The sequence below is a fragment of the Dunckerocampus dactyliophorus genome, chromosome 10 (genome assembly GCF_027744805.1).
Source record: "Dunckerocampus dactyliophorus isolate RoL2022-P2 chromosome 10, RoL_Ddac_1.1, whole genome shotgun sequence".
Classification (NCBI taxonomy): Eukaryota; Metazoa; Chordata; class Actinopteri; order Syngnathiformes; family Syngnathidae; genus Dunckerocampus; species Dunckerocampus dactyliophorus.
This window is the reverse complement of record NC_072828.1, coordinates 11,417,835-11,434,552: the sequence shown is the minus strand read 5'-3', so window position 1 is coordinate 11,434,552 and position 16,718 is coordinate 11,417,835. Positions and strand designations below refer to the sequence as shown.

Genomic DNA, 16,718 nt, shown 5'->3' with positions numbered 1-16,718 from the left:
CATTGCATTCTTACGCAGTATTTACCGCACACAAGCAGGAAAGGCTATTATTAGAGGAGGGAGGTGGTTGACTAGATGAAAGCTGCCATGCTGGTAAAAAGTAGAGCAGATCATTGATAAAAGCACACACAGTCTGTCCCCTCCCCGAGCCCAACTCAACAAGACGCTTGGAAGATAACATCTCACTGTGGAGGATATGAGTTTTTTTTAAATCACACATGTACTGTATGTCAAGCACGTATCATCAAAGTGAGTGCCGCTAACCTTGGGCCAAGCACGGGACTCCTTAGTGGCAAAGCAAAAAAAAACAACAAAAAAAAACACAGGAGGGGAAAAAAAAATAATCAGACAAATCTGGCTTAAATTAAATATTTCAGTGCAGTAAACAATTTCAATTAAACGGGGCCCCTCTGTCCTGCTCATCTCAGGCATCTTTTAAATGATACCGGAGTGGGGCATTAGAATACGTTTCTTTGAATACGATACGCCATAAATCTCAGGCTGTTACAGGCTAAATCTGCAATTCTCGTGGCTTTGTTGCGATTGGTCAAGCGTTGAGGGTCAGCTGCATAGAGACACGCCCCCTCAACTGGTCACGTGCTAATAATCAGCAAACAGTGAAGAAGAGTCGGATATAATTGGATGAATATTGGAGAATGTTCTTTGTTCACAAGATAGCTTTCCGTGAGGCGGCGAGATCAAAGCAGCGATGCTCGTGAGGTAGGTGGGGGTAGCTCCCCCGAAAGCAATAAATGTTTCCATTGCTGCGCCAGGCAAGTTGCCAAACATACATAAGTCTGAATAGTTGGAAATGTAGGATAGGACCCCCCCTTTAAGCACAAGGCCGACCATGTTTCCTCTCTCCTGCCATTAGCTTCACCTCCATTGGCCTGTGCTTACTTATTTGCAACAATGGAAGATTAATATTGTTTTGATCATAAATGCTCTAATTACTGACGACCATTTATTTACGCAAACCACAGAGACAACTGGGCGTTAATTGGAAGCAGGCGATATTTGCAGAGGGGTGAAATTTCAAGTGACATTTTTTAACCGTAATAATGATTTGGAGTGCATGAGAAAGTGGAAAGGAAACCGTCGCGCTCTTTGACCACACGGTCATTTATTAACATGTATAGTGCACAACACAGGAGCAACAGAGCCAATGTTGTAACAGCGGAAAGCAGCAACCTGCTCAGCTAGCATTAATACCGCTGATGGTTCATTGTAAACAACGGTATGGCAAGTAACAGCAAAGTAATGCAAACCAGCACTTTAATGCGCATGCAGAGGAAGATAAAGCTGCTAGACACTGACCACGAATGATACTGCTGATCTAACTCCTGCCATCTTGTGGAGTTAATTTATAAAATACAATCCGGTGGTTGCCTACAGCCACAGCTGTTAATGCCAATGTTTTTTGAGTTTCGAGACCCAGATGATTATTTGCTTTCGTAGACCACACAGCCAGCACCTATAGGAGATTGTGGGTCATTAAATAGAGTCATTAATTGGAACATTGACTGTATTCAGTACTGTAGTAACAGAGTGATCTGACAATGGCAATTCAAAAGGAAAAAAAACAGCAGTTGAGGAGGCAGATAACCTGAGCTGCTGAGACCTCTGAGCTGCCAACATTTGGTGTCTGCAATCCAGTAGATCTGCCCCCCCCCAGAGCCAATGTGTCGGAGCATATCATTGCACCCCCTGCTCTTTATAGAATTATCAATGCTGCAAACTGTGCAGAATGCATGATATTTGCCTTTGATTGATTTCCAAACACATGTCCTTGTACTTCGAGTAATACTTCTTCTTGGAAGCCATTTCCCTGTGATTACAGATAATTGCTCAGCCTGATGCTGGCACACCTGGTGCCAAGCGTTTGATGCTGTGTGCTAGCTAGCTGCATTCTGTGCGCTCGTAGGCGGCATACAGAACTAGCCGCTGGGAATGCAGCGTTTTTTCTTCAATGCCGCTTTTTTCAATGCCGCGATCTTAGCATAGCACATTCCACACAAAAACATCAAAGTCCGGGAGATTTTTAACGTCAATAGGGATGTCGGAGGACAAGGGCAATTTCCGGAAGTGTCCTACAGAATCTGGGAGAGTTGGCAGCTCTGACAATCTAGTTGTAACAATCATCGGCATTTATGTAGTGTCATTATTTTAACTCCTATTTACTCTATTCTAATAAAAAAAAAACACTTTTAACCTCCCTTTCTTTCCACACAGGCAGTGAACAAAATGTAAATGACAAAACATAGGCCAGTGAAATATTGCGTCAACATGTAAAAGTTATGATGTGAATGAATCAGTACTAGACGAGGGGAAGGGGAAGGTTAAATATAAGATCTGCTTCTTCCTACTCCTTTTTAGACATGACTTGTGCTAATGTAACCAAGCGATGTTCCATATTATCTGAAACATACTATACCATTGTCACTTTAATTTGTTTACATCTGATTACGTTAGATAATTACCTAGCTGAAGCTATATTATTGTGAAAAGAGAATTACACAGCTAGCATGGTGGCTAACTTAGTAGACTAGCGCACAGACTTAAAGTAAGCTAGCATGGTTGGGTAAAGATTGCCAAATGTAATGTAATGTAATAAGTTCAACCAGGCTTTATATCACTTAATAAATATGTCCTTTGCACACGGAGTGTGAAATGTCATTTTCAAACGTGACTATTTGTTTAGAACGGGCATGTTTTGATGTGTTAATCTATTAGCTAAAGGCAAAGAGCCAGGCTAGTGACGTCCTTCTGAGCTAAGCTAACAATTCCCTGGATAAAATTTCAGATTTGACCCGAGAGCATAATTAACCTTTGAGATAGGAACTTTATTTTAGGAAAAACTGCGCTTTGTAATTAACACAAATGCTGGCTCAAGGATGAATGGAACAGAGTCAAATGTTGGTTGACATTGTCCACACGCACACGCATGCTGAATACCAACTTAATTGACATTTTGGTGCAAAAATGATGAGGTGACATGGCGGCCTCTCATTCCTTCATCTGTTCAGTAACAAAGACTGCGAGCACATTGGGGCTCCAATTAAAGACTTTGCATAAATTAGCGAGTGCCTGTTGAGCGAGAAGAGAACGCGCCCGTTTTCATTAAAAAGGAGCTCACCTCGTCTTCCACTCTTCGTCCAATTTGGAACGGTTCTTGCGAGCGGCCCTCTGCTTCTCCTCCAGTCTCTTTTTCTCCTCACTGGCGAGGTCTATTGGAAGCATAATTTGCCGATGTCGTAAAAGTCACACATTTAGCGCACATCATGTTCAAAAAGGTGACACCATGAGTGAGCCGCTGCTTGTGAGGCAACGTTACCGATGTCCCCGTTCTCCATGGCTCGAATGTCGGGCCTCCTCCTGCTGTCGGTGTGAGGAATGACGCGCTCCATGTCCGTGTGCAGCTCGTTCAGCTGCATGGCGAATGAAGTGAAGCTATACATCTGCAATCAGTTTCATTATCTCCTGTTAAAGCATACCCCGAACCTACTAATAAGACACTTTACTAGGCGCTACTGCACAACCTACTGACATCCAAGACAATAACCTGCCTTTAAAAAGCTAATACTTATTCATGATAATGTATACAAAAAATGTGTTAATGTCCTTTATAGAAGAAAGAACCATGTAAGCTAGAGATAGCTAGAGATAAAATGAACAATGGTGGCGCTCAGTCAGTCAACAAAGTGAATCATAATAATGATAAAGAACATACAGTGGTGTGAAAAAGTGTTTGCCCCCTTCCTGATTTATGTTTTTGAATGTTTGTCACACTTAAATGTTTTAGATAAAAGAAATTTAAATATTAGTCAATGACAACACAACTGAACACAAAATGCAGTTTTTAAATGAACCTTTTTATTATTAAGGGATAACCACCCCCCCCCCCCCCCCCCCCCCCCCAAAAAAAAAAAAAAAAAAAAACCCTACATGGCCCTGTGTGAAAAGTGTCCGGACAACCAAAATTACCCCAAGAGTGCAGCAATGACTCATCCAAGAGGTCACAAAAGACCCCACAACAACATCCAAAGAACTGCAGGACTCACTTGCCTCAGTTAAGGTCAGTGTTCATGACTCCACCATAAGAAAGACACTGGGCAAAAATGACCTGCATGGTTCCAAGAGCAAAACCACTGCTGTACAAAAAGAACATTTGGCTTGCCTCAATTTTGCCAGAAATCATCTTGATGATCCTGAAGACCTTTGGGAAAATACTCGGAAAAAGTTGAACTTTTTGGAAGGTGTGTGTCTCTTTACATGTGGCGTGAAAGTAACGCTGTATTTCAAAAAAGGAACATCATACCATCAGTAAAATATGGTGGTGGTAGTGTGATGGTCTGGGGCAGTTTTGCTGCTTCAGGACCTGGAAGACTTGTTGTGATAAATGGAACCATGAATTTTGCTGTCTTCCAAAAAATCCTGAAGGAGAATGTCCGGCCATCTGTTGGTGACCTCAAGCTGAAACCAACTTGGGTTCTGCAGCAGGACAATGATCCAAAACACACCAGCAAGTGTGCAGATCTGTAGGTGTTTTTTTCCCTTAATGATAAAAAGTTTCATTTAAAAACTGCATTTTGTGTTCAGTTATGTTGTCATTGACTAATATTTAAATTTGTTTGATGATCTGAAACATTTAAGCGTGACAAACATGCAAAAAAATAAGAAATCAGGAAGGAGACAAACACTTTTTTCACACCACTGTAAAAATTAACATTAAATAAAATGAAAGAAAAAAACTATTATACTGATATCTCATCATTAGAAATATAATCAATATAATCTGTGAAAATGTAAAAAAAAATTGCTTATGTAAAACGTGTCATGTGTAACGTACTTTAATCATTTTCAGAGGAACACAAAGAATTTCATTGTTAAAATGTTTATGGTTTAGGGTTTCATTTTATTTGAACATGCCTGCAAGTTACATCACATAATTCAATTCACACTTCCACATGTCCTAAAGGAGTAGGAAGAAACAAAGCTTATTTAATCCTAACCCCCCCCATCCGCTCCACATCTTATGCAGTACATTTTAGTCACTTCCTGTATTTCATAAGTGATTATTTTTATACATATAATAATAAGAAAACGTAACAATATGATGTAATTACTAAGATTTTTTTCACAATTCATATAATAATCAGTATAATAATAATAATAATAATAGAGACAAGCAAAACAAAACAAGTTCAAGACTCTTCTGCCTTGTATTTAGCAAACATCAACTGCTTGTATTGTTATTTTGAATTCGCTCATCTTGGTGCTTTGTTTGAGTTCCGTTCTCAATCCGTTCCATAATTGTGGGTTTTTAGCGTTGTTCTCGCATATGTGAGTAAGTGTTTCAAGTTTAGTTTTTCCCTAAGATCATATTTCTCCTCTCTTGCAGAGAAATATTGTGCGACATTTTTGGGTAGCAGGTTACTGTTAACTTTATGCGTTATTTTAGTGGTTTGAAAATGTACTAAATCAGCGAATTTTAAGATTTGTGATTTTAAAAATAAATGTTAACGATATCCCTACAATTTACAACGTAACGTATCTAACTTGATGTATACAAAAATGTAATCGGGTCAGGTTGGAATGTTTACTTGTTGTGACATGGCACCTGTAAAGCTGACGTTTATGGTGGAGGAAGTGCATTCTGGAGCAAAAGCTGCTAAACATTTCAGTAATGACCCAAAAATAATTAGGCACTTGGACAGACAAAATAAATACATATGATCTATTCGTCTGTGTAGGCTCTCAGTCGTACAGGAGTTGTCCATCGAGGAAAAGGCTTCTTGAGACGTCATCTGTACTTCTGTGAAGAAGGTGTCGGACGTTTCGCTCCTCATCCGAAGAGCTTCGTCAGCGACTAATAAGTGCTGGTAGCCTAGGCCTTAAATACAGTAAGAGTGGGCGGAATTGGTGTGCCAACACCCTCCTACTATCGGTTCCTTACACTAAGCCTGGGCGGAGTAGTGGTATAATCCTATCCTGCTGTTAACACCTCCGATAAAAGGGAAGTGTCGCTCCCTGAATTGGGTATGAACGACTCTGATACTGGCTTGTTAACATTTATTGTTCTGGCTCGGCCCTGGCTTCACCTCATTTGCAAGACTAAGAGCTGTGGGTTTTGGTCTCAGTAACATGCTGAACACAGGGTCCAAATTAAACCTCAAACCACCATTCCGATTCAATGATGGGTTCTGTTGTTTGACAAAAATAGCTTCCTTTACTCCTCTTTCAAACCATCTGTTTTCTTTGGCCAAAATCTTTACCTCGCTGTCCTCAAAAGAGTGATTGGTAGCTTTAAGGTGTAGATGTACTGCTGATTGAGGACCACTAGAATTGTCCCTGCAATTCAGGGAGCGACACTTCCCTTTTATCGGAGGTGTTAACAGCAGGAGAGGATTATACCACTACTCCGCCCAGGCTTAGTGTAACGAACCAATAGTAGGAGGGTGTTGGCACACCAATTCCGCCCACTCTTACTGTATTTAAGGCCTAAGCTACCAGCACTTATTAGTTCGCTGACGAAGCTCTTCGGATGAGGAGCGAAACGTCCGACACCTTCTTCACAGAAGTACAGATGACGTCTCAAGAAGCCTTTTCCTCCATATGATCTATTATGTGGTATATAATACTGCAATGTTATTTTAAATTATTTTAATGATTACCTGGGGGGGACAGAGTCTTCTCTGCTGCTGCCCCCTCCCTTTGGAACTCACTTCCGCCACCACTTTCAAGACTAACTTAAAAACACACTTGTTCCGCACTGCTTATAACAGATAATCTCTTTAAAACATATATTTAGTAATTACATCACATTGCAATCGCTTCATCTGGTCTTTTGTATGCACTTTTAAAATTGCACACGTGTGTTTGTTTGCTTTTACCATGTAAAAGCGAGTTTTTGAAAAGTGCTCTATAAATAAAATGTATTATTATTATTATTATTATTATTATTATTATTATTAATAACTTGTGGAAAGATACAAAAAATATATAATTTTACTATGAAAGGCGGCCCCCCTCAAATAAACACCTGGTACTCTCTGCATTTGAGTAAATAACTTCCACCCCCCGGCTGCTGCTGTAGCATCTAATTAATCAAGTCTATTTATCTATGTATTATGATTGTGGATGATAATCCTCTCATGTCTGTGTCATTAGATTGTGGAGCTGTACCTAATGATGCATCCCATTAGTGTTTAGTGTTCAGACTGTCTGACCTGGGCCGAGGTGGCCGGCCTGGGGGCAATCCTCCACAGTAGCTGGCTGCCAGGAATCACCTCCACGCTGTCGCAAGCTTGAGAAGGAACGTCCTCACCGCTGCCCTTGGACACATACACAGTACAGGAGGCAGACATCAGCACCTTCCACAGATGTGAATGTAACCTCATGAGAGGACAGCATCAAAGATCCAACTCTGCATGTGTGTTTTGAGTTTTCTTTGGTATTTTGTGCCTTTTTTCGTTGGCTGCTAGCTATAGTCGAGTTGCTGTACTTGACAATTATCATCACAAGAGTTTTATAACATTTACTGTGATTTCCTGTGTATAAGCTGCTAATTTTCTCACGCTTTCAACCCTGCTGCAATTTTATTTTCATTGGGGTTTATTTTGCCTTTTTTTGTCTAATGCTGTATGTTGTTTGTTTCTTTAATTTGTTTTATTTAAAACCTCTTCACAGTCCAATTACAACAGTAAATACTCTTGGGAAATTTAATTTGCTTGCTTTTGATACGGTGTACTCGCATTATTATGCCACATATTATTATTACATGAATGAAAAAAATGGTGCCAAAATAATTTGGATAATAATCATAACAATAATACAGGCTACTGTTGGGGCCATAACCCATGACATGCTCAAAACTTCAACTCTGAACCTCTCACGTCACTTCCTGTCCTCTACTGTCCTCCTGTCCCTTATTTATTCTATTATAGCTACTATAGTGGGTAGTACGCCATTACAATAAATTGATGAGACACTACCCTGTACGCTGTCCTGAAAAAAAGCAAGAAACTGCTAACCTGTCTTATCTTATTTATGTCTAATGTGTCTTATTTTCTCTGATTATATCTACTAAATTGGGTAATAGAAATGTAACTGTGACTACACAGGTGTGATTTCATGTCTAGTGGGCTCTAATAATGTTAAAAACTATATTTAGAAGATTGTAAACCAGCACCACAAAAACAAATTGTTTGACTTTTAAGGACACTACAAATATAAAAAGTGTGCTGATGTTTTGAATGTATTAAAAAGGGCTGTATTAGATATGTATTATACATTATACATTGTAATAATACCTTTTTGTTTTTGCCCTCTGCTCCTTTCCTGTCGTTCTTCCTGTGAGCCTCCATGGCGGCGGGATCGACGACATACAGGCACTCGGTCCACTTGCCGTAGAGTGCAGACAGCTTCTTTTTGCTTTCATGTGCAAAATACACAAAGTCATTATGTTTTTGGTTGTTTTCCTGCTGCAAGAGCGACAGTTAACACAATGTTGCCGACGTCAAGCTGAGCCAAGAAAGTGAAGCAACAGTGACTGTTGCTGCTTCCTAACTTGTGTACTGTGTGTGTGTGTGTGTGTGTGTGTGTGTGTGTGTGTGTTCTAGATCAGAAGTTATAGTTGCCGGCACGGCAGAAAAAGCTTATCTTGCAGTTCCCAATGAGCCATCTGCTCAGCGCTTTTGATTCGTTGTCTTAAATCCCCCGCTGGCTGGCCTTGTCACAGTTATGAAATACAATTCTGCTCATGATGCTTAAGAACTGTGTTTGAAGGCAATGAATTACTAATTGAGGGGATTAGCTCATTAATAACTTGTATGATAGAGTCTAGTCAAAGTACTTGACGCTGCTGGTTTTGATTCACAAATTATTATTATTAATGTAGTTATAACACTTAAGTATACTTATGCACATTAAATCATACTAACTAAATTCTAAGAAGCAAGAGGATATTTTGAAACGGCGTTGAATGCCTGTCGGGCAGATTAATGATGTGTTTGGTGCAAAGTCTTTCATCTACTTCACACTAAGCATGAGTGATGACAGTGCTGCTTCCCACTCTGCACAAGGGTTTGGAAATAATGAAAATACATGGGGAATCATGAAGTGTGAGCAAGTTTCTAGTTACACTTACATATGACACCAATTACACAACAAGCTGTTGGAGATTAATGTGAGCTCCACTGTAAAAAGACTTGTGTATTGTGTGTGTGTGTGTGTGTGTGTGTGTGTGTGTGTGTGTGTGTGTGTACGTATGCAATTTGTAAAACAGGTGCGTCTTTCCACTGTTAGTTTACCTATGATCAGCATCAACATGTCCATTTTTGCTCCTTACATGACACCTTTTTGCTCTTTTCTCCATTTTTGTTGTGTTTTTTCTTGTAATTGTATTTTGAGAATGTGCCACAGGCTAATACAAATGAGCTGGGGGGCGCACTTTGGACCCCCTGGTGTGAAGCCTACCTTTTATCCAGAATGTACCCTTCAACCTTGTGCAGTTCTTTGCCAAAAAGGCCACATGGTTTGAAATTCAGGCAGCATTTTTCACCAGTTCTGGACAAACACACACAAGAAGAAGAGCACTTAGGGAGTGCCTACAACATCTAGCATCTTCATAGCTAAAAAGAGACAATTCCACACACATCCAGACTTGATTCTTCTTCAAAAAGACACAATGGAATAAGATCATACTGAAGCAACCACTGTTTGCCTCAAATAATGTATACGCCAACCCAGAGCATCTCAAACATGCTGAATGGGTGACATGTTAGGTAAGTATGCTGGCCATGCACAAACTGGGATGTTTTCAGCTTCCAGGAATTGTGTCCACTTGCGACACGCGGCCGTGCATTATCATGCTGTAACGTGAGGTAATGGTCATGGATGAATGTCATAATGAACCACAGGGTCTTGTCACAGCATCTCTGTGCATTCAAAATGCCATCGATAAAATGCACCTGTGTTGTGGGTAGAGTGGCTCATGGTAGCGGTGGAGTTAAAATGAATAAATACATTCTGGTGGGATCTAGTCAGACTCGGGCCAAGTCAGGGGTGAGTGCTCAAGTGGTATTTATTGCCACAATGCCAAAGTGCAAAACACAACAAAACAGTGCAAAATATTAACAGTGGAAAAAGAACAAGAATAATGGTTCAACAATGAGTACTGCAATCACTCACGATTAACTAGTCCAAAAAAAAAACAACCACGTTCCCTGCTGTGTAACGCCAGCTAGACTCTCCTACCTGCCTGAAAAGGCTCCCCTTTTAAATCCCGTAAGCCCCACCTATTGGGCGTCAACAGTTTCTTTAGTATTACAAAATAAAGAAACATTTATTTAGCAAAATAAGCATTTAATTGGACAAATATACCACTAATATACAGTAAATAAATAAAAACAAACAATAATAATGTTTTTTTGAGGCATTTCAGAAGCTTATGAAATGCGTCAACATGAAACTTACATATTTAAAAACACCCTGGAAGTGTTAATGTGGTTTGGACCAGGAAGACACAGAGCAACAGATGTAAGTGGCGCGCGCGTGTGTGTGTGTGTGTGTGTGTGTACTGTCTGTGTATAATGTTTTGGCAATAGAAGACATAATACTCCCAAGTGTGCACGCTTGGTGTATTTTAACAGCAGGGAAGAAGGGGGACAAGACGTTGCATGTGCTTGTAGGGTAATGAATGGGATGGGGACGCGGTGAGGAAAACGAGTGAGTGAGTGAGTGTCGTGAGTGTGTGCGTGCTCGTGTGAGTGTAAATGTAGCGTCGGTAGTTAGTGACGGCTGTGCTCCCTTACATGAATATTTAAATAAATAAATATACACTGGCACTATAGCCTTTCATGGTTACAAGCATGACCCCATAAATTAATTAAAAACTTCATTTTGGTACGTCAATATGAGCTCCCTTGAGATGTAGTTACAGTGGCAGAACATGGTATGTGCTGCTCACACACACATTACACAACACTACTCTCAACACTGAACTGTTGCTACCATCATTAAGGATAAAGATCGTATCGTAACGTCTACCCAGAGGTTGGAAGGAAGACGAGCAGGTGGTCGATCAACAATCTCTTTATTGCAAAAACAAAATGCTACTGTTGGACGAACCACACCAAAGCAACATCGGCAAACTCACCTGTCCTCCTCCTGCACCCCCACACACAGTCAGGACTCAGCCTGTCACATTCACAGACAGTTGGAAATCAAAACTCGAACACTACATATAATTGCCAACTTGCTGTAGTATCCTTGAGGATGTTAAAGGATCTGTTTCTCTGGAAGCAACAGTAATAAATAAGCAGCAGGCACGTGTACAGATAGACCCCTAGTGGTGCTCAAACACCTGTCCTTTTGCGCTACATGTGAAAAGTGCCCTTTTTTGCCATTTTTTCCCCCATTCATTTTAGAATAAAAATGACTCTCCCTGTCATGAATTCTCCCCAAGCATGTTTTGATATCCGACGGGCATTTATTTGCGTTATTGTGGGACTTCTTTCCCGACCTGCTCGGCGGCGCCCGCAAGCACTGCCCCTCCTCATACAGTGCTGACTGCTGAGCGCCAGCCCAAATGGCTGCAGCCAGTCTCCTCTGACCCGTCAGCATTTTACTGACGGGTAATAACAGTGTTTGTTCAATTCCCTGGCATTGTTTGGTGCTACATTATCCACACCATATTACCACTGAAAACATTACATTGCTACTGGTCCCACATGTCCTAAAACAAAAACAAAAAAAAATAAAAATACAAAAAAACAACTCAAAGCCTTGTCCCGCTGTATACTGACATTTGTCATGCTTGATGATGGGAGAGACGGAGAAAGATGAAAAGAAGGTTTTAAGTTGAGCTACACAACACTCTGGTGAGGTAGAGTGTGGTATATTATTAGTGTAATGTTGCATATGCTTCAACTCAGGAAAACGGTACTGGATGGTCAACTATGTAAGTCACTCCTAATTAATTTAGCACTTACAAAATTAGGGGAATAATTTATAATAATTATTTCTATTAGATATGAAATTTAATTAGAGATAAGGTGAGAAGCACTGTCATCCGGGAGAAACTCGGAGTAGAATCGCTGCTTCTCCACAATGAGAGAAGCCAGATAAGGTGGCTTGGGCATCTGGTCAGGATGCCCCTCGGACACCTCCCTGGGGAGGTGTTCAGGGCACGTCAGACCGGCAGGTGGACCCAGGATGTGTTGAAAAGACTTTCTCAACTGGCCTGGAAACACCTTGGGATCCGCGGGGGGAGCTGGACGAAGTAGCCGGGGAGAGTGACGTCTGAGCTTCCCTGGGACGCACTTGGTCCCGTATTGCCGCGAGAATCAACACTAGCCTGTACAACCTCAATGGTTTCAGTTTGACAGCTTGACAAAGGCTACGCCAATCGATGCCAGTGTGTTTGATCACTCCCTTGTCAAACCTATTGGTGTTGGGGCTTTTCTTGCATCTTTCTATACACACCTAGCTGTCACTGGTGGCAGCTAGCTAGCTAGCTAAAATTATCGACCTAGCTTCTCGTCTTCGGATTTCAAATGTTACTTTTTACCACAGTGACAATTTCTTTTTAAAACAAGCAATGTGGTTAGTTCGGAGCTCGTTTTTGTCCCACGGGGAAGTGGATACCATGTTCATGGGGTACGTACTAACTTTCTCAAGCGTCACTAAACAATTTTGCTCTCGTTGTCATTATATTTATTATGTCTTGTCCTCAAGACACTATTTGTGTGTCGTTCTTTAATGAACAGTGCGTGACCAGCCTCATGATGGTGACACCATCACAGGGGTCTCCATGACATTTTGACTAGCTCACAAAAGGGTCAAAGAATATTTGCTTCAACTCTTAGTGGTTTGTTTATTATCATTGTTGAATTCTAACTTTATGCCTTTTAATGACCACAAAATAGCATAAAGATGATGGCCACTCAGTGGAGATGTGCTTGGTAAATAAATTAGTGTACAATTTAAATGTTGCAAGTCCTAAATAAAACAAACAGTTGACAGCTCTAATAGTGATGAAAGTTGGACTGTGGATTTATTCTATTTTAAGTTATGCAGGACAGATTTCTATTTAATAAAGATATTTATTTGTATTATTTTATTCTGTTAATTTAGTTATCTTTGAAAATCATTTTAAACATACAATACAGCTATCAACATGAGACTGGATAAAATGTTTGCTTTATACAAATTTCGTTGTCCTTGTTGTTACCCTTTTTTCTGGCACCTGCCCCCGAACAATTTATTACTGTTTCATTCAGTGATTGTATTTACTGTTTTTATTGCTGTATTTTATGTCCATGTGTTCTGCGTAAAGTGTGAGTGACTTTGGTGTTAGAGTGGAGGCCACTATTTGGGGAAAAATGGACATCCATGTCAAAATGACTTAACATAAGGCTCATCTTACCTGTGGTTTATCACCTCCACACTTCCATACTGCTCAATCCACAGCTGGCCCACAATGATGTTGTGAACACAGCAAGTGGGATTGGTCCATGTGTACGCTTCATTATGCCTGCACAGACAAATCAATACATTCAAGAGAAGGTGTTGTACTCTATCGCGACATGATAGTGAGTAAATTCCAGTAATCAGCTCCAAGAGGTCTTTACCTGGGCAGCTCCAGCGTGATGGCTCCTTTAGGCTCTGCTTCCACACTCTTGCCCCAAAACTTGAGTTTGGGGTAGATGGACCCATGGAATACAAAGTCATGCTGGAGGCCCTCGGCGTGAAAGGCGCTGACAGGAGGATGGTGGCTAACTTGCTCCGATATGAGCCGGAAGCCCAGATCCTCCCTGGATTGATGGATGAGAGCAAGGATTAGACAAAATGGTTGTGACAGATCCAGTACCAATTCTTACCTGACCAGTTCATAGGTTTCTCCCAGCAGTGGGTTGAAGGGCTTGCCCGTCCTCTCCCACTGGGACGCCACAGCGGACACGGCGAAGGCTGCTACGCACTATAAAATACAAATCAGTAACACATAAACACATATTGAAAGTAAAAATTTTGACATCTTGACCTGGCAATATTTGCCCACTCACGCAAAAGTGATGATTTCCCATTGGATTTAGGTTGGACCATTCATAAACATTCATTTTCGTCATTGTTTTGCTGATTTGAATGTATTTTTGGGCTTAATTTTGGCCCACATTCCGAGATGAGGAATTTCATAATAATAATATATTACGATTTTTTATTAATTCATTAATTTTCGACACCGCTTGTATAAATCTCCCTGTTGCTTACCGGACTCACCCGTGACGTCATCGGCACTACCCACTAGATTTCTAAAGTCTGTGCTGAGCAGTTTGCTACCACAACTCGCGCATCTAGTTAACATCTCACTTCAGACTGGAACATTTCCAAAGGCTAAAAACTGCTGTCATTAAGATGCCACAGTATTGGGCAACTATGCCATCCTTGGGAAAAGTCTTAGAAAAGGTTGTATACCAACAGCTTACTGACTTTCTCCTCTCTAACAATGTGCTGGATACTTTCCTAGCAGGCTTTAGGCCCACCACAGCACTGAAACAGCTTAATTAAGGTGACAAATGATATCCGTCTGAACACAGATGCAGGCAAAGTCTCACTTTTAGTTCTGCTGGACCCGAGCGCTGCCTTTGACACAGTTGACCATGTGATCTTATTACAGAGGTTAGAAAACTGGGAGGGAATCTCTGGTAGTGCTCTAAACTGGTTCAAGTCCTATCTGAAGGACAGGAAGAACTTTGTTGGAATTGGCAACTGTGTCTCAGACCAAATGGATATGACCTGTGGTGTTCCCCAGGGGTCAATCCTGGGACCCCTATTGTTCAATTTGTACATGCTTCCTTTAGGCCAGCTGCAATGTGTCCTACCACAACTATGCAGATGACACTCAGATTTACGTGTCAGTGATGGCCGGTGAACATGGTGAACAAGAGCTTGCATGGAAGCTTCAAATGCTCAGGATCTTTCATAAAATGTAGAATGACTGATTTACTGCACCCAACCTCAGCAGCAATGGCACGCTGCGAGAGGCCTTGCTCATGCAGCTCGACAATCCGACCACGTTCAAAAAGAGAAAGCTTCTTAGCTTTAGCCATCAGGAGGGCAGGACAGTGTGAATGCCTGACAGAAAATTAACATTTTGAGCAGAGTTTGGCTTTTATAGCATGTGGTCTTAAACTTTTGATCAGGTGATAAACAACCTACTTCAGTTTTTTTTTTTGTTTAAACTACAAGTTCCAAATATTTTTTGTCTCACTCCCCCTTCTTGCTTTTGCATATTGTAGCTCTACTTAAAACCTCATTAAGATCCTAATGTGCAAAATGCAAATTCTAGCAATTTTTCAACTGGTCTTAAGATTTGGATCATGAGTGTATCTTATTCTTGGGCCGCACGGTTTGGCTAGTGATTAGCATGTTGGCCACACAGTCAGGAGATAAGGAAGTTTGGGGTTCGAATCTCTGCTTGTGTTTGCATGAGTTTGCACGTTTTCCTGTACGTGCGAGGGTTTTCTCCGGGTACTCCAGTTTCCTACCACATTCCAAAAATATGCATGTTAGGTTAATTGGCGACTAAATTGTCCATAAGTATGAATGTGAGTGTGAATGGTTTCATTTGACTTGTTGCTCTCCAGCTGGTGCAGCACTGTTGCTGGCGGAAAAAAAAGGAAGGACAGCAGTGACAAGCACCTTCCAGCTCATGCACTCCCCGACCCCTTCATGATGAGAAGAGTACTGCAGGGCCTAGCAGTTGTGTGTATTGTATTGTCCAATTAGCAAGAATAATGATGTCACGCTTACCTTAAAGATTTACATGAGCTGTAGAACGTCATGGTGTATAATACATTTTCCTGCAAACATCATATAATTATTTTATTTAAATGTTATTTGCAACATGCTGACAAACAGAAATTGACACTCGCCATGATCCAACTAACAATGGTAGGCTGGGTTTGTACATTAAGCTGAGAGCAGAGCCCTGTATTTGTTCAGGAAATGTGCAAATTCAGAAATTTCTACTTATGTTACTTATTTCTACTTATAAATGTTAAAAACGATACAACAAACTGAAATTAGATTTATAGTACAGTTCCATGCACATAATATTTATTTAATGTTATTTTTTAAAGGCTCTGCTTCACCTGGCTCCACTGACCGCACGTCAGCTGCTTAGCGTGCAAGGATGTGTGACTCAGCTGAATGAAGCTTATGCCGGTAAAAGCTGACTGGAGGAAGCATTCCCATATTTGACAATTCAACAGTTAGTAACTGTTAAACGGGCATTGTCATCTGTAGTATAATTAACCTTGTGTAGATTGTTTATTTCATAACCTGGTCAGTTTATATGATTAGGGGCGCCGTATAAAGAGGGCCCACTGTGACTGTTTTTCATGGGGCCCCTAGACTAGGAGATGATTGCATACTTGTAGCTGTTTATGCTACAGACATGCAGTTGGTGTAACCGCTAGAGGGAGCTGTTACTCCAGAATTTAGTATTTCTTAACGCTAGTGACTGCAGGTTAATTTTATATCATCAATATATTCAGAACATGTTACTTACACTGTTGGATTATTTTCTCTTTATTTAGATACCACACGCACAAACACCTGCAAGAATAAGACGGTGTGAAAAGACAAGCTGGCAATCATTCTTCATTGGATTCATTGCCAAGTGCTTCTGACAAATGCATGGGATTACTAGCTAT

At 40.8% G+C, this 16,718-nt stretch overlaps 1 protein-coding gene across 7 annotated transcripts in view; it reads right to left on the bottom strand.

Moving 5' to 3' along the window:
* osbpl1a (oxysterol binding protein-like 1A) overlaps positions 1 to 16,718 on the bottom strand; it is a 56,276-nt gene that overhangs the window by 1,534 nt on the left and 38,024 nt on the right. For 4 of the 7 annotated variants that reach the window (XM_054789988.1, XM_054789987.1, XM_054789985.1 and 1 more), the window contains 9 exons: positions 13,884 to 13,981; positions 13,635 to 13,817; positions 13,430 to 13,537; positions 9,478 to 9,567; positions 8,313 to 8,433; positions 7,230 to 7,334; positions 3,335 to 3,458; positions 3,137 to 3,227; positions 265 to 285 (listed from right to left, as the gene is read on the bottom strand). In XM_054789988.1, coding sequence (XP_054645963.1) covers positions 265 to 285; positions 3,137 to 3,227; positions 3,335 to 3,458; positions 7,230 to 7,334; positions 8,313 to 8,433; positions 9,478 to 9,567; positions 13,430 to 13,537; positions 13,635 to 13,817; positions 13,884 to 13,981 — 941 coding nt within the window. Of the gene's footprint in view, positions 1 to 14; positions 91 to 264; positions 286 to 3,136; positions 3,228 to 3,334; positions 3,459 to 7,229; positions 7,335 to 8,312; positions 8,434 to 9,477; positions 9,568 to 13,429; positions 13,538 to 13,634; positions 13,818 to 13,883; positions 13,982 to 16,718 lie in introns of all 7 variants that reach the window. The other 3 variants (XR_008572710.1, XR_008572711.1, XM_054789986.1) reach the window with 3 other exon arrangements.